This window comes from Rhinolophus hipposideros (genome assembly GCF_964194185.1).
Source record: "Rhinolophus hipposideros genome assembly, chromosome: 15".
NCBI classification, from domain to species: domain Eukaryota; kingdom Metazoa; phylum Chordata; class Mammalia; order Chiroptera; family Rhinolophidae; genus Rhinolophus; species Rhinolophus hipposideros.
In genome coordinates this window covers 46,939,169-46,960,505 of record NC_138061.1, presented here as the reverse complement: position 1 = coordinate 46,960,505, position 21,337 = coordinate 46,939,169, and the positions used below count along the sequence as shown (strand labels likewise).

Here is a 21,337-nt window from a genome sequence, read left to right as displayed (position 1 = left end):
ATTTCACACAACTTATTTACTAATGACATACTCTATTGTCCTAAAAACATTTCAGAACCCTGTCATATGTTAGGCACTGTGTTAAGTGCTTTTAGACCTGTTATATACTCTGGTAGCAACTTGTTATAAATGAAGAATCTGAAACACAGAGAAGTCATCATTGTTCACGACCACATAGCATGGTATTCAGAATATGAATGTATTTAATACAGTTTTTGCTTTAAGAATTCTACCTATCACCATATTTGCTACTTTGCACTTTAAATTTTTAATATTTTTTATCACACCCTAATCAGAAAGTGGTATCTTATGTATTGTGTATTGTGTCATTGCCGTGAAACAAATCACTTAGTGGCTTCAAGTGAAAAACACCTCATAGTTTCTATAAGTCTGGAATTAGGAGGTGGCTTAGCTGGCTGATTCTGGCTCGGGGTCTCTTCTGTGGGCCTGTAGTCATCTGAAGGCTTTACCAGGGTGGGACGATCTGCTTCCAAGATGACTCACACACGTCTCTTGTGCTGAGGTCTTAGTCTCCGGTTGGCTGTTAGCAGGAGGTCTTAGTTCCTTGCCACGTGGGCCTCTCCAAAGGCTGCGTGATGTATCCTCACACCATGGTAGCTGCTTCCTTCAGATTGAAGGGTCCAAGAAAGAGAGCAAGCAGGAAGCCACAGTGCCTTTTATATCCTAGTTTCTGTAATCCTACATTGTCACTTCCGTTTTTTTATTATTCTTTCAATGCAAGTCATTAAGTCCAGCTCTCCCACTAGGGTGGGGGAATTGGGTGCCATCTTTTGAAGGGAGTGTCAAATAATTTGTGGACATACTTTAAACCACGACAGATATTTAGGTATCAGGTCACCTGATTAGTCCAGAACCTAGCTTGAATATCAGGATGAAAGAAAACAAGGTTTCTGAGCAGCCTGGCTCAGAATTCATGATGTTCATGTATTAAACTCTTGTGTACTTTATGTAATGGAATGTCTCTCATGCCCTCAGCATCTGTTACTTTTCACTAATATCTCAATCTTACGTTTCCGAGATGCAGGAAAGAGGCAGCTTCAGCTTCATAGTCATATAACATGAGAGCTGATAAGTACATTACAGTATAGGAAAGAGGAAGCTTTTCAAAACTGAGAGCTATGAGGTCAGAATTTTTGGGGAATGCATTTTTAGCAGATCCTTGAGTATCAATGGATTATAATATTTTTTATCATGATATCTTAAGTCATTAAGGGAAAACGTGTGCTTCATTTCATGATTATAAAAATATTCTCTCATGAATCTTGCGCATCCACAGTGTCAATCCTGTTCAAAAGAATACTTTTTTTAAATTCCCCAATCCTAAAATAATAGTTCGAAACTTCTTTTCTACTCTCTCTCATAGGCCCTTCAAATTTTTATTTGTTCACTCTCTACCCTGTCATTATATCTATAGAAATCTAGCTTAAAGAGCCTACCTTAAGTATCTTGATAATCTTAGGAAAGACCAGGCTGTTACATGTCATTTTGCTGTGACTTTGCAAAATTAAAAAGGGAGAATTTAAATGCAGAAGACAAATAACCAGTATAGACTGGTTTGGCAACTTGAAAATGAGTCCTGATCTGTAAAAAGTAAAACACTGGAACAATCTACCTAAGGAGTTCATGACAATGAAGAAGGTTCCAGGATGACTGGAGAAAGTTATTTAGGAAAAAGATTAGTCAGTTGTGCAAGATTTAAAAAAATAATAATTAATTAATTATGCCTAAATAGTTTATAAATTCATGTATACCATGTGTTATTTGTACTAGTAACACTGTGTATTATTTTACTAGTACAAGAGGGTATACAGTAAAAAGTAAGTTGTTTCTACCCTTGTCTTCTTCATCACCCGGTTTCTCTCCCCAAAGGCAATCACTGCTGTTTTCTCCCCCTACCCTTCTCTGGTTCAAACCGTTGTTTCTCAGTCTAGTTGTGTAGGACACAGCTCCCTGGCCCATGGTGGTATTATGAACCTTGCGCTCCCCCGGGCTGAGGCAGTTGGTTGATGTCGGTCAGCTGCTCACAGCAGCCTATGGTAGCTCACACTGGCTGCTGGCCACTGGCTGCTCATGGCAACCCTCAGCAGCCCGAGGCAGCTCACGCGAACCTCTGGCTGCTCATGGCAGCCCAGCTCCAGGGAGAGCCATTGTTCACAATCTTAGCTGTAGAGGGCGCAGCTCACTGGCCCATGGGGGAATCGAACCAGTGACCTTGGCATTAGCATGGCGCTCCAACCACCTGAGCCACCAGGCTGGCCCCACTATTGTTTCCTTATATGTCCTTCCACTGAGATTTCAATTTATATGTGACAGAGTATGTTTGTGTGTGTTTGTATATATATTTATATTTTGTCATGTAAATGGTAGCATGTCATGCACATTATTGTGCACTTAAAGATTAAATCTTTGTGATCATTCCATCAGTACTTATTGAATTATTTCATTTTTAATTAATAGTAGCATAATGTATCATTTTATGGATATGCCATAATTTATTTAAGCATTCCTGTGGCATTTCAGTCTTTGCTTTTATTAGCAATGCTTTAATAAATACCTTTGTGCCTCCTTTATTTCATACCTGGGCTCAATACAAGTAGAAGTAGAATTGTTGGGCCAGAGGATGTATGCATTTAAACATTAAAAAAATTTTTATTTGGAAATAATTTTAAATTTAGAGAAAAGTTGCAAGAGTAGTACAAAGAACAGCCATATACTCTTTACTCAGACTTACCTGTTGTGTGTGTGTGTGTGTGTGTGTGTGTGTGTGTGTGTGCGCACGTATATAGATTATTTTTCTAAGATTAAGTAGTGTACGTCATTGTATACATGATGGGCTGTAAGCCATGAACACACCAGCCACAGAGCAGTCCAAGCAGGGCCCTTGACGTTCTGGGATGCCCTGTGGGCTCAGGGTCCCACTGCAGTGGGAAGAGCTGACCTTGCTCACCCTTCCTTCAGGCCTCTTCTCCCCAGACCACTCTGGTGGTTGGAGCCAGGCATGTGGTGACAGTGGGGTGTGTGGCCTCAGTGCCTGCTGTGGCAGCCTGCCGTTGGCCAAGGACTTTGCTCATGACTCCTTGCTGACGCAGAGCCAGGTAGGCTCAGGGCTCATATCCCTGAGGTAAAAAACTATACTTAACTGTATATTTCCTAAGAATAAGGATTTTCTTTTGTGTAACCACAGTACACTTACCAACTTCAGGAAATCTAATATTGATTGAATACTTTTGTCTGATCTGTCCGCATTTCAGTTTTGCCCAATAGTGTCCTTATAGCATTTTCCCTTCCAGTGTAGGATCTAGCCTAGAACGTTTATAATTTTTATGTATATTGACAAATTGCTCTGCATAGGCGTTGTCCCAGTTTACATTTCTGCTGGCAATACATGAGTCCTTGTTTCCCCACATTCTCACCTCCATTCTTTTTTATCCACTGGAAGTTGCTAGGTTTCCAAGGATAACCTTTGACTCTGTTGGACTGAATGTGTGATCATTTGAGAACTTTGGTGTCAGCAGTTGCACCTGGCTTGAAGAATTTGAGCTTCTCTATAAACTTGACTTTGCTATCGTGCACTGGAAAAGCAACTTTGGCAGAACTAGGGTTGCTGATTTTGTTTTCCCTGCTGAACCAGCTCTTTCAGAGAACTGATAGGGCTCTATTCTCCCTTTTTAAGACTGAATAATATTCCACTGTATGTGTAGACCACATTTTGTTTATCCATTAATTAGTCGATGGGTCTTTGGGTTGCTTATTTGGGTGTTTTTGTTCTTATTTACTTTTTTTATATTTAATCTCTTTGTCAGGTACCGCTTAAATTTGAATCAAGAGGAAGTAAAACAAGAAGTAGAGGAGTATCTGCCTTCATTTTCTAAATGGGCTGGAGATTTCATGCATAAATATACTTCAACTGACTTCCCTCAGATGCAGCTGTCTTTGTAAGAAACCCATTTTATTTATATGGCGTTGTTATGTTTAGACCAGGATTCTATTCTACGGTGAATTAAAGCCTTTTAAAGGTTGAGTTGTTCCAACTAGCCTTTTTGTTTGCTTATTTTGTAAATGAAACTCCTGAGTATCTTTCCAGGACAAAAAATAATCTAATGAATACCATGTTTCATCCAAAATAAGACCTAGCCAGACAATCAACTCTAATGCGTCTTTTGGAGCAAAAATTAACATCACATCACATCACATCACATCACATCACATCACATCACAACACAACACAACATAACGTAACATAATTAATATAATATAAAAGTGCTGGATCTTAAGTTTTGCTCCAAAAGATGCATTAGAGCTGATTGTCTGGCTAGGTCTTATTTTCAGGGGAACAGAATAGAAAATTCTATTTTTATTATGATAAAGTCATCTAATTTTTGTATGTAGGTTTTTTTGTTTTTTAAATGGGGAACAGTGTATTTTTCCAGGACCCATTAGCTCCAAGTCAAGTCACTGTTTTCAATCTAGTTGTGGAGGGCGCAGTTCACTGGCTCATGTGGGACTCGAACCAACGACCCTGGTGTTATGAGCACCATGCTGTAACCACCTAGCCAGCCAGCTGCCCACCAGCGGCTCAGCTCCAAGATCAAGCCGTTGCTTCTCACTGGCCCATGTGGGAATGGAACTGGCGACCTTGGTGTTATGAGCACTGAGCTCTAACCAACTGCCAACCTGCCACCCTGTAGGTATTTTTTTAGTATATGTGCTGCCGAAGCGAGCTCAGTGGTATTTTTTAAAATAAAACAATTCCTAAATATTTTGGAGGGTCCTAATTTCACATATATTTCTCTGTGTTACTATGTTTTACATATGGTCTGTGTCATGTATTGATTGCCGTGGATTTGTGCTATATGTTTAAATACTGTGTTTAGCCATTTAATGTTTTATTACTTTTTTCCCTTAAAGTAGCATTGATATAAATGTATAGGTAATACTTTTTTTTTATTGTATTCAGCAAATATTTATTGCAAATATTTATTGAGTGCCTGATATGTGCCAAGTAATGTTCTAGGTGCTGGGATAACAGTAGCAGGGGGTAAAAAGCCAATGGTTTCATGGAGTTTCTATGTTAGTGAACAAGTAAACAGCAGTGTGCCCAATTGTGATAAATGCAGTGTAGAACAGTGAAGAGGGGGAGAAGGAGAGTCAGTGGGACGTATTATTTCCCTAGAATGATAATGGAAGGTGTCTCTAATTAAGGTGACATTGAGCAGAAGCCTGAAGGAAATGAAGGAGGGAGCTGTGCTGCTTTCTCCAGGAAGAGCATTTCAGGCAAGCACTGTGGATGACATCCATCTGCCATGTGGCTGGAGCAGAGTGAGGTGGGAGGAGAGAGCAGAAGTAGTTCTGCAGGGTTCTCATAAGTCATGTTGGGACTGTGGCTGGTCTCTTGTAGATGGGGAGCCACTGGAGTTTGCACAGGGGCTTTTGATCTGATATCTTTTTAAAAAAAATTTATTGGGTAACTGTTTTTTAAAGGACCTATCAGCTCCAAGTCAAGTCGTTGTCCTTCAGTCTAGTTGTGGAGGGAGCAGCTTAGCTCCAAGTCCAGTTGCCATTTTCAATCTTTAGTTGCAGGGGGCGCAGGTCACCATTCATGGGGGAATTAAACCAGCAACCTTGTTGTTGAGAACTTGCGCTCTAGCCAACTGAGCCATCGGCCACCCATTTTGTTTTGCTTTAAATTGACGAAAACTTTCATTTTATCAATTTTCTTAACCTATGCTCAATATTTTGTGACATTTTGTCATCTGAATAACTTGTTTTAAATTGGTGAATCAGGGGCCGGCCCGGTGGCTCAGGCGGTTAGAGCTCCATGCTCCTAACTCCGAAGGCTGCCAGTTCGATTCCCACATGGGCCAGTGGGCTCTCAACCACAAGGTTGCCAGTTCAATTCTTCACCTGAAACTAATAAATTAAAAAAAATAAATAAATAAAAAATTGGTGAATCAGAAATCTTGGGAATAGTCAGTTCTTTCGACTTGTATGTTCTCTAATGTTCTTTGTGCTTCAGAGGACATACTGACATTCATACTGATATGAATCCTTTTACCACATTTCAGCTATGTTACTTCAGGCAAGTTCCTTAACCTCTCTGTGCTAGTTTCTGCACTGATACGACCTGCTTTTAAAAGGATCAAAATGGCTGCTCTGTTGAGACTATGAGGTAGGATAAGGGCAGAGGTAGGGAGAACAATTTGGAGGTTCTTGCAAGAATCCAAACATGAGATAGTGGTGGCTTAGACCAGAGTGAGAGTTGCAGAAGTGATGAGAATTAGTTGGATTTTGGTCAGATTTTAAAGGTTAGAGCTGGTGATAGGTTTTGGATGGGATGTGAGGTGTGAGGGAAAGAAAAGTCAGCAGTAATTCCAGGGGTGAAAATGTGATTAGAATAGGGTCAAGAGAGAATGGTAGAAGAGTATTTGGAGACAGGGAGTGTATACAACTATATTGAGCGGTTGTTCTATGAAAGAGTATACAGAAATGAAATAGTTGCTATTGGCTTATGTTGGGTTAAGAGAGCTCTGTTATTTTGAAGATGGGAGATGTAACATGTTTATATGCTGATGAAAAGATTTTCATAGAGAGGAGAAAATTAGTACTTAGAAGAGATGCAGGAATTCTTGGAGCTATGTCTTTGAGTAAGGAAGAAGGAATGAGAGTACACAAGTAGGAGGGTGGACCTGATGGGGACAGTTATTTCCTTGTGTGAAAACCTCAGAACTGGAGGTTCTCCTTCATCAAAGATATTTGGGAATTTTTTTTAATTAAAGTTTATTGGGGTGACAATTGTTAGTAAAGTTACATAGATTTCAGGTGTACAATTCTGTATTACATCATCTATAAATCCCATTGTGTGTTTACCACCTAGAGTCAGTTCTCCTTCCATCACCATATATTTGAGATATTTGGGAATTTTACAACCTTTTACATATTGCTAGAATTCTTTGAGGATTTTAAACTCATTTTAGAAGGTTGCTAGAAATGTTTAAATGTCCTGTATCTGCCAGTAGGATTTTAATGATTTTTATTTTATTGTGTGCAATTTGGTGACTTTCAGTATATTCATAGACTTGTGTAACCTCACTACAGTTAGTTTGCCAATAGGACTTTGATGTATGTTTTTAAAATATTTAATGGTTTAAAAAGGCTTATCTTACTGTTAGAATTAAATTTATTTCTCATATTCTTTATTTCTGTAGGGGCCTTAAATTTACCACCAGCTCCCTACCTTAAGAAAAGAAAAGCTGGAAGTAAATAGGTTATTTAATTTTCTTGTAGTGTTTTTTATAAATTTATAAACGCTTCATTTTTTGTTTTTTATTTGGACCACATATTGCTGTCTGGTATGGAGGTAGATTTTGGTGCATTAGTCTTCACTGTGATAAACTGATATGTTTATTAAGTACTCATTCTTTTGCTGGTTTTTTGCTTTGTTTCTGTCATTTTTGGTCTCTACTGATTTTCTGTAATAATTATAAACTTAATTTTGTTTTCCATTGTTCCTAATTATTTCTTTATTCTTATTTATCCTCCCACCCTTTCTTTCCTTCCTTCCTTATTATTTCTTTTGGAGTCATTTAAATTTGCTTGAGAGTTTAACTTGTAGATATTCATTTTTATGGTTTTATATAGTAACTTTTCTTTCACTGTTTATCAATTGTTTTAGCACTTTATGCATTTTTTTATTTTGGCAGTTATTTACTCACTGTTTTTGCAGTGATAAGCTGCCATTTTCTCATAGACTCATGGGCTTACCTGCTCAGCAAACATGTATTACATGCTGTGTCTGTGCCCAGGGTTGTACTAGGTATTGGTGCTACAGGGACACTAAAGCCCTCCAAGAAGTCAGTGTACTAGGGGTAGTTGAAAACATAGAAGTGGTGGAGACTGCAAGAGAGAACACGTCAGGAACAGAAGAGGCCTGGAATCCTGAAAGATGACAGTATAAAAGGACAGGGAGAGTGTAGACTCCATCAAAGGACGCTTGGGATGGACCAGCAAGGGATTTGGTAGCTTGGAAGAAGTGTATCATAGAAGCCAAGGTCATCTTTCAGACTTAAGTTCTAGATTTCCAATAGTTGGAAATTGAGGTCCAGTGAGTGGTGTGACTTGTCCAGGTTTTATATGAAAAACCAATGGTGGAGCTGAGTCTAGAATAAGTAATCTTTTAATTCCCAGCCCAGTGTTCTGTCTGTATCTCGGTATAAGACATTTAGTTGTTATTTACAATGGACTCTTAGATGTGTGTGTCTGTGAAGGAGGAGCTCCTCTGGATTTTAGCCTGCATCATTTTCCCAGCAGTTTATAGCTGATCTTTAAAAAAAAATAACTCTAGACTGTAAAGCACAGAATGAGACTTTTAAAAGCCTTTTAAAGAGACAACATTTCTCATCCATATATAGTAAACGTATTTTTTAAATTTTCGTGACACTATATTCTCCATCAGATGGTTCTCAAAAGAGTTTTACAGCATTGTGTTGATTAAAATTGTAGTAGTTGAATTGAAATACTGTCATTTGTTCCACAGATCTAGGTCTAAAATCACCTAGGGAATGAATTTTAGGAGCAACCTTTAAAGTTTTATTATCTAACTTCTATTAAGTATACATGTGACATTTTATAAATAATAAAGTTTGCTTTATTTCACATAAGCATATTTCAATACAAGTCTCAATCAGATAACATTTGGTGAAAGAAAACATTAATATTTAAGAAATTTTCATTAAGTTGTGGCTTCTCTGAATTCCTCTGTTGTCATCTTCAAAGATTGCTAAAGTATATTCCTAGAGATTATATTTGAAGCATCTTGATACAGTTTTTTAAAAAAATTACTAAGATAGCATTCTTTTTCTTAGAAAATATCTTCATTTGTTAAGAAATAGCTGCTAATCTAAATAACATGAAAATCACATTAACTAAATTATGTATTCTAACAGCTAGAATCCTTATACTTTAAAAATCTTGATTTTATACAAAGTATTTTATTACTAGAAAGTTTATCTTTTTCACATAAGAGTTCTATTAGATTTAGTATTTTGTATGGCTTTGAGTCTAAAATAGCATTAATAAATAGAAGCTCTTATCTGACTTTTGTCCTGCATAATAACTTACTGCTCTGAAAATGAGTAATTCTTAGATAACCGAAGTATAAGTGGCTTTCAAAGTTATTTTCATCTCTTCTAATTACTTCAACATTCCTTGTTTTCCTCCTTCCTATGCTCATGGTTTATTTAACAGTTATTAAAATCACAACCTCTTTTGTAATGTAAAAAACAATGTTGAGTACTTAGTTTTAAATATTGATAGTGGCAGAGAGGGATTCGTTTAATGATTAAGTAAAGGAAGTAATGAGGAGCACATGAGCTCCTCCCAGGATTGTCACAGAAGAGTGTAGGGATGAAGTGTTGGATGATCAGGCCCCACACTGCATAGATAATGGAGAAAGAGCTCATTTATACCCAATTTCATATAGTGTGACATGAAGAAACACATCCCTTCCTACCTAGGGTGCAACCACATCCAAACCATTATATATCAATCTGTTTAATAACTATATTGGAATATATACTTTGGTATTGTGGCTCCAGCAGACCAAATAGTGAGAATTTTGCAATAATCTAGGACTGAGGAAATAAAGGCCTGAATTAGGAAGATTGTAGTAGGAATGAACTGAAGGGGGTAGATGACAAATATTATTATCATCTGAGAAAATACAAATTACATGAGTTAGAGCCTATAGGACAGTGCATCAGAATCACTTGGAGAGTTTGTTAAACAATTTGCTGAGCCTCACCCATAGAGTTTCTGATTGAGCAGGTCTGGAGTAGGGCCTGAGAATTTGCATTTATTGCATTTTCCCAGGTAATGCCAATGTTGATTTCCAGGAACCACACTTTGAGAATCAGTGCTGTGAGGATACATACACTCTCCCATCCCCACATTCTTTGCATGCAATAGAAAATCAATGGTAACAGGTGAGAATTCTAATTAAGTGTTTTTGTGTTTTCTTTTTTAGGCCAAGTGATGGTAGTGACAATAATGCAACATGTAATATTGAAGTCATAAAATCACTGGATATTGAAGAAAGCATTTGGTCCCCTAGGTTTGGATTGAAAGGCAAAATAGATGTTACAGTTGGTGTGAAAATACATCGAGGATGTAAAACGAAATATAGAGTGATGCCTTTGGAACTTAAAACTGGCAAAGAATCAAATTCTATTGAACACCGTAGCCAGGTATAAATATTATAAGAAAATTGAATGTTTAACAGATTTAAAAATGTAGTCTGCTTTATATACTTTGTTTCAATTCAGGTAATGTTTATTTGAATTTCATATAGTACTTTTCAATTTGTGATACATCCATAGTACTCAGATTTTTTTTACAAATGTTTACACGGCTACCGCAGAAAGTTTTCTTCAGCAAAGAACCTTACAGCTGAACCTGTAAGCCATTGTTGCCAAGTTTATGTCACCAAACTACCAGTCTATACAGATGCTCCTAAAAAAAGAAATCCTTGGTCAAGTAAGTTGGGGAAACCTCGTATATTTGTAGATTTAATGATGCACGTTAGCCTATTAAAGTTTCTGAGAAATCTTAAAGTAGTAATACGTTTTGTTTTAGCTATGTTTAAACCAATGTTTCCTAAACTTAATTTACCATGGAGCTATGGTTTTCATGTAATGTCTACATAGCACACATCAGTGTAAATTCTTTTATTCCCTACCATTAATCTGATTATATTGATTTTTTTTATCTAAAATGAAATATAGAACTGTGTCTTACCATTATGTTAAATTCAAGTTTTTTTTATCATCTTTTTTTGGTAAACATAACAATCTTTTGTTGCCCTTCAAATGATCTGAAATTTATATTAATTATAGTTACTTCAAGTAATTTACATAAAGTTCTATTTTGTTTTCTAATTATTTCCCTTCCCTCTGCCCAACTCTACATTGGCAGTTTGTGGTATGTTTTAGGCACTTTTAAATAGGCAAAAATAAAACTAAAATGTAGTAATATTGTATTTTTATGGTATAATACGAATTAAGGGAATAACAATATAACCTTTGCAATATAATTTAAGTTTCCTTTTGCCCTTGGAATTTCACTTATTTCAGCAGATTTTATATAAAATAAGATTCAGATTCAAAATGCTGAATTACATAATAAAGGATTAAAGAGACTTTCTGTTTTTTAAAAAATTAAATTTATTGTGTAACGTTGGTTAATAACATTATTTAAATTTCAAGTGTTGAATTCTATAATACATCATCTGTATATTGCACTGTTTGCTCACAACCCAAAGTTTAGTTTCCTTCTGTCACCATATATTTGACCCCTTTACCCTATTTGTCCTCCCGACAACCTTATTCCTCTTTGATAACCACCATACTTTGTCTGTAAAGATACTTTCTCTTATTAAATCTTTCTTGCCATTCTTAATTGTGTACCAAACACCAAAAGTTCTCATGAAAGCTTTTCCATTTGGGAATGAAAAATAAGGTAACCTTGTTGTTTCACCTATTATTAGGTTTTATAGATATTGGAGATAGAGGAAAAAGTAGATTTCCCCTATTGGAAGGCTTGAACTTTTTACTTTGGAAATACAGAAATGGCTGAAATCATGAACTAAAGTCTTGGTTAGATTAAAGCTCTCTTGAGGAAGGAAAATCATGTCAAGATAGAAGAAAAGCTATTTTTTTTTTTAAAGATTTTATTGGGGAAGGGGAACAGGACTTTATTGAGGAACAGTGTGTACTTCCAGGACTTTTTTCCAAGTCAGGTTGTCCTTTCAATCTTAGTTGTGGAGGGTGCTGTTCAGCTTCAAGTTGTTGTCCTTTCAGTCTTAGTTGTGGAGGGCACAGCTCAGCTCCAGGTCCAGTTGCCGTTTTCTAGTTGTAGGGGGCACAGGCCACCATCGCTTGCGGGAGTGAACCGGCAACCTTGTGGTTGAGAGGACGCATTCCAACCAACTGAGCCATCCGGGAGCTCAGCAGCAGCTCAGCTCAGGTGCCATGTTCAATCTTAGTTGCAGGGGACGCTGCCCACCATCCCTTGTGGGACTCTGAGGAGTCGAACTGGCAACCTTGTGGTTGAGAGCCCACTGGCCCATGTGGGAATCGAACCTGCAGCCTTCGGAGTTAGGAGCATGGAGCTATAACTGCCTGAGCCACCAGACCAACCCAAGAAAAGCTATTTTTAAAGTCAAAGATTTGAAAAAATGTATTCTGTGTACATGAGACTGAAACTTTTTTACTTGTTTTTTTAAAGGAAAAGTTTGATTGAAATCCCTTTTGAATGCTAAAAGGGAGAGAAATATAAAAGCACTTTGGATGCTGAAATCCAAAGTCGTCTAGATTAAAAGACCTTTCTTCTTCGAAGGTTGCTCTAAATTTGTAGTGCCTTTAAGGCAAAGAATGTTACTGTATTTAATTTTGTTCAGTTGGAACTTTTATCTTTGTAAGAAAAGAAGCTTCAAGAAGAACTTTTAAGAATAAAATAGTATTTCATGTATTAAAAAAAGAAGAAATTGATAAGAGCAAGGGTCAAACAGAAATAGTGGAGTTTGTTGCGTATTCATTGTGCAAGAAACAAGGAGACATTGAGAAATAATTATGGTGATTCATTGAATTATATAGATATTGGGGATGAAGAAAGACAGATTTCTTCTCTTAGAAGATTTGACTTTTTCACTTTGATATTACAGAAAAGCTTATGTTATAAACTGACTTCAATTAAGGAAGATCTTTATTTTATGAATGGATTGTATTCTAAAAGTTCATTTGTAAGTGAGTGATTTATCATTTGAAATACACTTTCTGAAGGAAAAATATATGGAACTGTGATTCCTAAACCTGCTCAGAAAAACCTATGTAACTTGTGATATAATTGAATTACAATAATACTGTAAAATTTCAACCCAACTTCCTTTTGTCACATATTCAGGGAATTTCACTTCAGATATTTTCCTCTTCTCATAAGTCCCAGAAGCAGAGTCCTATGTACCTTTTCTTCTGCCTCAGTTCCCATTGAGGGAAAAACTTAACACGGAAGGACCATTAATTTTGGATGACTCGTTTGGTCCACAGCCCCAAGTCGCTACCCTGTCATTTATGAGTTCACTTTAATTTTAAAAAGTTTTATTTAATATTTGTGCTGTATCAGGGAACACAAGTAGGGTACTTGTAAGAAGACCTCCCAAAACATGTTTCATAGGCTCAAATTGGAGCAACAGCCCTTCATAAGAATCTTGTGTTTATAGATGAATTTAATATATCAAGCTAAAATATCAAACTTTGGTGGGGTTGTTTCCTAAGACTGAAATTTTCCACATTGTACTTTGTAGATATTTGAGGTTACCTTAAGTATTTCTGTAAATGTCCTTGATCTTTGAGGTATCTGTGATTGTATTCTCTTTGCAAAATTTATATGTTGGAAATTTCTTCTATATTTCTATTACTTCTTAATTGCACAAGCACCACTATTTTTGGTAGGAGCAAAAGAACAAAAATCAGTGAGATTTAATTTATTTTTGTTTTTGTAAACCTGTCTTGTGAACTGGATGAGTTTATAGATATAATATTTATGCTGGAAATAATACCTTTTGCCTTCTATAGAGTAATCATTATATTTTAAATATAGCTTAGGAAACTAGAGTATAATTATAATTTGATATTCATAGGCATGCTAATTATAATTACTGATCTTGGTATTTTGTAATTTTATGACTTAAAGACTAGGTGTTCTTAAATCATTTAATATTTTAATCTTGGAGATCGCTTGGAAAACAAGTTAACTTGTTAGGTTGTGTATGCTAAATGACTTTTGCTGCTAAGGTGTTTTCATGAACTAAAGGATCTATTTCTAACTGTCTTAGATGTTTTCTCTGAGGAGCACATAAATCTAGTGTAGTTAATGATGCTTCATGCTCTGGAAAAAACATTAAATTCTGTAGTTAGTCTCATTTAGTTGTCACAGTAATTATGACAAAAATACGCATTTTAGTGTTTAGTTCTCTTATTTTAAACAAGAAAAATAGTGTCTAAATACTGTTAACTTCAAAATGTAAAACATAAACATTTAAAAAAATGTAAAACAGTTTAATTTCCCTTGTTAATTTACTGGAAACCCAAATATTTCCTGTCTGCGAAAAATCTGAAATCTTTTTTTTCTGTGAAACTGAGAAGCATAAACTATGTTTTGTGGAAATTAAATATTTGACATTGAATTTATTGTGTTAGCTTTACTAATTCTGCTCATGTTATTTTCAAAATGGAAATAGCTTAGTTGACCTTTTGATTTTAAAATTACAGTATGTGTTGACTGCAAAACATGTATGGAAGGATAGAAAGTTAAAGTTTTATTTTGACAAAAATGGGCGATATTTTCACAGCTTGTTCTGTACACACTGCTAAGTCAAGAGAGAAGAGCTGATCCAGAAGCTGGGCTGCTCCTGTACCTCAAGACTGGCCACATGTACCCTGTGCCTGCCAACCATCTGGACAAAAGAGGTCGAGCTGTTGTTTTTCAATTTTACTTCTCTGGGTTTTGTTATTTTGTTTATTTGTTTGATTTTTTTCCCTTCAACTTTTGGCACATACTTTTTGGCACATTCCTTCAACTTTTGATACATACAGGCAGACCTCGGAGGTACTGCAGGTTCAGTTCCAAACTACTGAACCTGCAAATATCGCAATAAACCAAGTCACACAAATTTTTTAGTTTCTTAATGCGTATAAACGTTATGTTTACATAATACTGTAGTTTATAAGTATGAAATAGCATTTATCTAAAAAAACAACATGTCGTTTAATTTAAAAATATTATATTGCTAAAAAATCCTAGACATCATGTGAGCCTTCAGCAAGTCATACTCTTTTTGTTGGTGGAGAGTCTTACTTTCAATTTGTGAAAAATGCACTGTCTCTGAAGTGCAATAAAGCAAAGCACAATAAAATGAGTTATGCCTGTATTTATACCTGACAGTAGCTCACTGTACTTTAAGCCTAATACAGGCTCTAATTTTAGTTGTGGTATTTTTAAAAAAGAATTTTAACAATATACCATAGATTTGAAAACAGTATTACCCTTTAAACATTTTATTATACAAAACTTTGTTTTAAACTTCCTGTCCTGTACTCTAGATAGCTATATTTATTCTTAGCATTATTCTCAGCTGATAAAACACCAACTGTACAATATTTACTAGTTATGAGATACATGGTTGTTGAAAGAACTTATTAAGTGAAGGAAAATGGAAGGAATTATACCAAAATGTTAACAGTGACTATTACAGTGTAGTGGGGAATATGAATATTGTCCTTTACTTTTTTGTTTTTAAATCTGAAAGTTTTACTTATGCAATGGAAAATGTATATCATAAACTTTACTTATTTCTTAAAAAACACTCACCCTTTTCTCCCCCCATAGAATTATTAAGGCTAAGAAACCAGATGGCATTCTCTTTGTTTCACCGCGTTAGCAAATCTGCCACTGGAAATGAGAAGACAAAGCTTGCTCCTTTGCCACAAATAATTGAGGAAAAGCAAACCTGTAAATATTGTTCACAAGTGGGCAACTGTGCTCTTTATAGCAGGTAAACATGCTGCCTTCCAGAAATGTTAATTCTAGTTAAGTATACATTCAACTCAAAATGATTTAACATTGTTGACTGGTCTGGCATTGACAATTTCATTTTAGTTATTTTTCTCTGTGTGTAGTATTTCTAAAATGAAGGGATTAGGAAAAAGCAAAAGCACAGTTCATATTTTATAACAAGGCTATTTCTTTGGGGAATACTAGAATACTTTTTAAACTTTTTCGAAAAGTGGATATTTTAATCTTGCTACACATAGTTTCTGGAGAAATGAAATAATTTTAGGACTTACAGACTCTGGTTAGGAACGATGTAAATAGTAAATAGTATAGGCATTTTGAATACAACACAACTTTTCTTAAATGGTATTTCAAGAAGTCTTCCATTTTTCTTAGTTGCTATTTTAATTTCAGGCCTTTTGCAGTTAAAAATGGAATTGGTTCTGCCAGATATGCAGTTTGGTATGATCCAATGGACTTTTCTTATGAACGGTTATATGTATTTATACCATCATAGGTCAGTGAAAGTTTTGAAGGACACAAAAAAGTAGTTAGATGTAGGCGGCGGCCGGATGACTCAGTTGGTTAGAGCGCGAGCTCTGAACAACAGGGTTGCCAATACGATTCCCACGTGGGCCACTGTGAGCTGCGCCCTCCACAACTAGATTGAAAGACAACGACTTGACTTGAGCTGATGGGTCCTGGAAAAACACACTGTTCCCCAATATTCTGCCCGCCTCCCCCGCAAAGAAAAGTAGTTAGATGTAAATACAGAGTAGGAAACAAGATCAAATTAGAACCAAAATTCTAATACGGTCTGAAAATTCATTTAAAGGACTGTTAAAACTTGTATCAAAGGCTCTCTTAATGGCAGAGAACAGTTAACCATGGGAAGTCTGGGCCTATAGAACATTTTCTTTGAAATCTTATGTTTTATTTTCAATGTTTTGTAGGCGCTCCTATGACATATTTGTTTCTGTATGAAAATGTAAAAATTAGTATTAAGCAAAATTGCTACTCCACGTGATTTCTCCTTGTTTGTATGTTGACTTTCTTATGGCACAGAGCTAGATGTACAAACATTGTGATTTTGAGAAATGTGGTTGTACGAAAACCTAAAATAGCTGCTTATAGGAAAGAAGACTATACCAAACTTTAGTTGTTAGGGTGATAGTCATTGAAGGCAAAATAATGCAGGAATGAGTTACATATGCATTTTGTTTTGTAAAGAACACTTGACTGGTAAAATGTTAGAATGACTTTTCAAGAAAATTAGGGGCTATAGTTATAAGTTATGATCATCATCATATATATATGTACTTATTTTCAAAATACCTCATTTCATAACCAGCTAGTGAAATGTTTTATACACATCTCTGACTTGGAGCTTTATTTTTTCAGAGCAGTTGAACAACAGATGGATGACAATTCAGTCCCGATTGGCATGCTGCCCCAAATAAAAGAAGGAACCCAGCATCTAAAGCTTACACACTTAGAGTATTTCAGCCTTTGGTATCTAATGTTAACCCTGGAGTCACAATCTAAGGATAATAAAAAGAATCACCAAAATATATGCTTAATGCCTTCTTCAGAAATGTAAGTGGTCCATTTAATACAGTAAAATTTCAGTAATTTGGATTAGTTGATGGGATGTCATTTGGAATTCATGACAAACATAGGTTATATAGCATATTAAAGATAAGCAATTCCTGGGCCGGCCCGGTGGCTCAGGCAGTTGGAGCTCCATGCTCCAAACTCCGAAGGCTGCCGGTTCGATTCCCACATGGGCCAGCGGGCTCTCAACAAAAAAAAAAAAAAAAAAAAGATAAGCAATTCCGTATATTTGTGCTAACTCCAGATGGCTATCAATGAATTGTTTCTGAGTAGAGCACCATTGTTAGCTATTTTCAGTAGGATAAATATGCCTCAAGAAATCTTATTTCAAAAATTATTAGTAAATCCTTTTTTATCAGTGAAAAGAGTATAAACTTGCGAACATTATAAGGTGAATTTTAGCATATTAGTAGAGTGTAGATTAATGAAGTTTTACTTATATAACTAAATACTAGTATTTAAAAGTTTACAGTATCACCCCAAAAGATTTTATTTTAAAAAATGTTATATTTTTAGTAACTTTTTTTAGTCTTCATTAATTTTTACACAATATTTAGAGGAAATATGTTATCACTCTCTCATAGGCATCTAAGGAAAAAAATTTGACACACTCCTTTCAAGAAGCATGCCTAATGTGACATATAGTAATTAATGTTTTTTTTTTAAAGTTGAATATATCGGTGTGCCGGGTTAGCTCAGTTGGTCAGAGCATGGTGCAGATAACACCAAGGCTGCTGGTTCAATATCCACATGGGCCACTGAGAGATGTGCCTTTCTTTAAATAAATAAATAGATACATACATACATACATACATACATACATACATACATACATAAATGTATTTGAATTAATTTAAATAATATATTTGATACAGATTCAAATTTTCTAAAGTTCATCAATCTTATATTTTGTGAGATCCACTTTTTTACAAGTTACTTATAAAGTTGCAATGTTGTATATTGGTGTTTTTCTTTATTAAATATTTAGTTGCTTTTCATCCACTTATTTCTTTCCAGAATGAATATTGATAATAATGTGACTAGGAATAACTGGATTGTTATTTTCTTAATACTAGACTTAACACAGGAAACATTACAGTGGAGAAAGTTTAAGTAGTTATTGATATACTACATAAGTAACAGTGAATATGTTAAATGTACATATCAACAAGCTTCTAATGTTGTATAGTGTTTTAATAGTAGTGCTTGAGAGACTGTAAATGTTTAATACTTACTTCTTAGAAGCATGGAAATGTCATTTTGCTTGCCATTATTTTAATAATAATTATAAATCCTCGTGTAAACACTGAAGGAATACTCATAGGTTACTATTGTCTTCACATCAGGTTCAGGAACAGGTTATTACAGTATGTTCTTCTGTAATGTGATGTTATGCACAGGACATGGGGATGTCCTTCAAGCATCAAAATGTTGACACACACACATTGTTCAGAGATCCCAACCTGTGGGTGCAACAAGGGAGGTGCTCCTTTGCACTTATCTAGAGATCTATTGGTGAGAGATTATTTTAAAGCTAATAAAGTGTTTCCTTAGCATTTCTAAAACTATAGTGTGGATTGTGGAAAATATAAAAATGACAGACTCAATATTAGCATTAGAGTGTTCAGGGATCAGATGAACAGATAAATTGTAGAAAACTGCAAATATAATATTTATATATGTGATGTAAATGGAAGATTTCTCTCTCTTTCTCTTTCATAGGGAGCAGAGTGGCAACTGCATTGGAAACCTAATTAGAACAGAACATGTAAAGACAGTTTATGATGGACAATATTTGCATACTTTCCAGCATAAAAATGGTGCCATGCCTATCACAAATCTAATGGCAGGTGACAGAATTATTTTAAGTGGAGAAGAGAGAACACTACTTGCTTTGTCTAGGGGCTATGTGAAGGAGATTAACATGACAACGGTAACCTGTTTATTAGATAGGTAATTAAATACTCCATTTGGGGGGCGTGTAATTGATGTATAAATCACATTCCATACAGTTCATCCATCTAAAGTGTACAATTCAGTGGTATTTAGTATATTCACAGAGTATACAACCATCACTAATATCAATTTTAGAATATTTTCATCACCCCAAAAAGAAGTCCTGTACCCTTTAGCAGTCACTCCCCCTGCCCTAGACAACCACCAGTTTCCTTTCTGTCTTTATAGATTTACCTGTTCTGAACGTTTTATATAAATGGGATCACAGTATGCAATTTTTTGTGACTGGCTTTTTTTTTTTACCTAGCTTACTGTTTGTGAGGTTCATTTTCATGTGGTATGTATCAGTACTTTGTTTCTTTTAAAAAATCAAGGTAAAATTCACATAACATAAATTGACCATTAACCATTTTAAAACACACAGTTCAGTGGCATTTAGTATATTCACAGTATTATGCAACCATCACCCATTACCTCTATTTAATTCTAAGACACTTTCATCACCCTGAAAGGAAACATACCCATTAAGTGGTCACTCCCTAGCCCAGCACTTGACAACAACTAATCTTTCTGTCCCTATGGATTTAAATATCTATGCTTGATATTTCATATAAATAGAACCACATAATATGTGACTTTTATTTTTGTCTGGCTTCTTTTACTTAGCATAATGTTTATGAGGTTCATCCACGTTTCAGTGTTTATCATTCCCTCATTTCTTTTCATGGCTAAATAACATTGTACTATATGGCTAGACCACATTTTGTTCATCCATTCACCAGCTGATGGATACTTGAGTTGTTTCCAGTTTTTGGATGTTATGGCTAGTATTTGCTATAAATACTCACATACAAGTTTTTATGTAAACATGTTTTTATTTGCCTTGGTCGATATCTCATAGTGGGGTTGCTGGATCAGGTACTAATTTTGTATTTAACATTTTGAAGACCTTCCAAACTGCTGAACTTTTTAGTACATCACATTCCATAGTGCTGTGGGCATAGTCTTATTTAATTCTCACAACCACATGTACGGCAGACAGGATAGATGTGTGTTAACTATAAAGCTATGTCTCCTTGGTACTCTGGGTACTCACCATTTTGTTCTCCTTTTTTTGAAAGAAAATATTTTTTCCATTTATAGTTGCACTATAAAGTATATTTATCTCAGTTAAAACAAAGTGGGTTGATTTAAAGAAAAATTGTAAGTAAATAGTAGAATGGTTGATAAGAAATTTTGTGCTAGAGACCAAAATACACATTCAAAATACACATTCCCCAATATTCATATTCCCCTCTTCCTGTATTCCCAGCCTGCCTTGCATTTAAGTGCAGACAGGCATCGTCATTTTTCAATGGATGGAAATCAGCAACTGGGATGCAGTGACTTCTGGGTAACTGCAGTGGAAATGTCCAGGCTTGTTCACTACCAATCAGTAATCCTAGTTAAGCCGTAACCAACCCCAGTTTATGTTTCATTATATGGGAGTATTAGCCACACTATTTGTGTTGCCTATTAGGAATCTCTCAGTCCCTTGCAGTATTTATTTAGTGACTATCATGTAGGAGGTGTGCTGCAAATCCTTGTGGGTAGACAAATATGTACACATATTTTCAGTCTAAAATGACAAATATTTGAATTGATGGTAACATCAAGGAGAGGCATTTACCCCAATTTTAGGGGGCTTAGGGAAGGCTTTTTGAAAGAGGTCATTCTGGATTTTCATCCTGTGGATTAATAAGTTAGTCTGGTGCAGCAACGTTAGACGAGTGTACCAGACAGAGGGAAATGGTACATAAATGCATGATAATGTGATATAGTATGAAGTGGAGTATGCAGGAAAGTGCAGGAATTGTTTCCGGAATGTAAAAGATAAAGAACGGAGTGATTGGAGAGATCAGGTTATAGTAGGTCTTATATACCATGTGAAGAAGTTTTGACTTTATTTATTCAAATGTATTGAATAATTATAAGCAGAAAATGATAATAATCTTGCGCTGTGGAGAGTAGAGTTAATGGAGGCAAACCTGAAAACAGAGAAACCGGGAAACTTGTAGTAGCCCAGGCTAGAGGTGATTGAGGGCAGGGTAGGTTTGACAGAGAGAAGTATTTAGACAGTAAAATTGGCTGGCATTTGGATGCT

At 35.5% G+C, this 21,337-nt stretch overlaps 1 protein-coding gene across 1 annotated transcript in view; it reads left to right on the top strand.

Moving 5' to 3' along the window:
- The window catches only part of DNA2 (DNA replication helicase/nuclease 2), a gene marked incomplete at both ends in the record, with an annotated part of 37,494 nt that overhangs the window by 7,373 nt on the left and 8,784 nt on the right, over window positions 1–21,337 (top strand). The window contains 7 exons of the mRNA XM_081075427.1: window positions 3,825–3,956; window positions 10,043–10,262; window positions 14,423–14,540; window positions 15,460–15,625; window positions 17,026–17,220; window positions 18,961–19,191; window positions 20,524–20,587. Coding sequence (XP_080931553.1) covers window positions 3,825–3,956; window positions 10,043–10,262; window positions 14,423–14,540; window positions 15,460–15,625; window positions 17,026–17,220; window positions 18,961–19,191; window positions 20,524–20,587 — 1,126 coding nt within the window. The remainder of the gene's footprint in view (window positions 1–3,824; window positions 3,957–10,042; window positions 10,263–14,422; window positions 14,541–15,459; window positions 15,626–17,025; window positions 17,221–18,960; window positions 19,192–20,523; window positions 20,588–21,337) is intronic.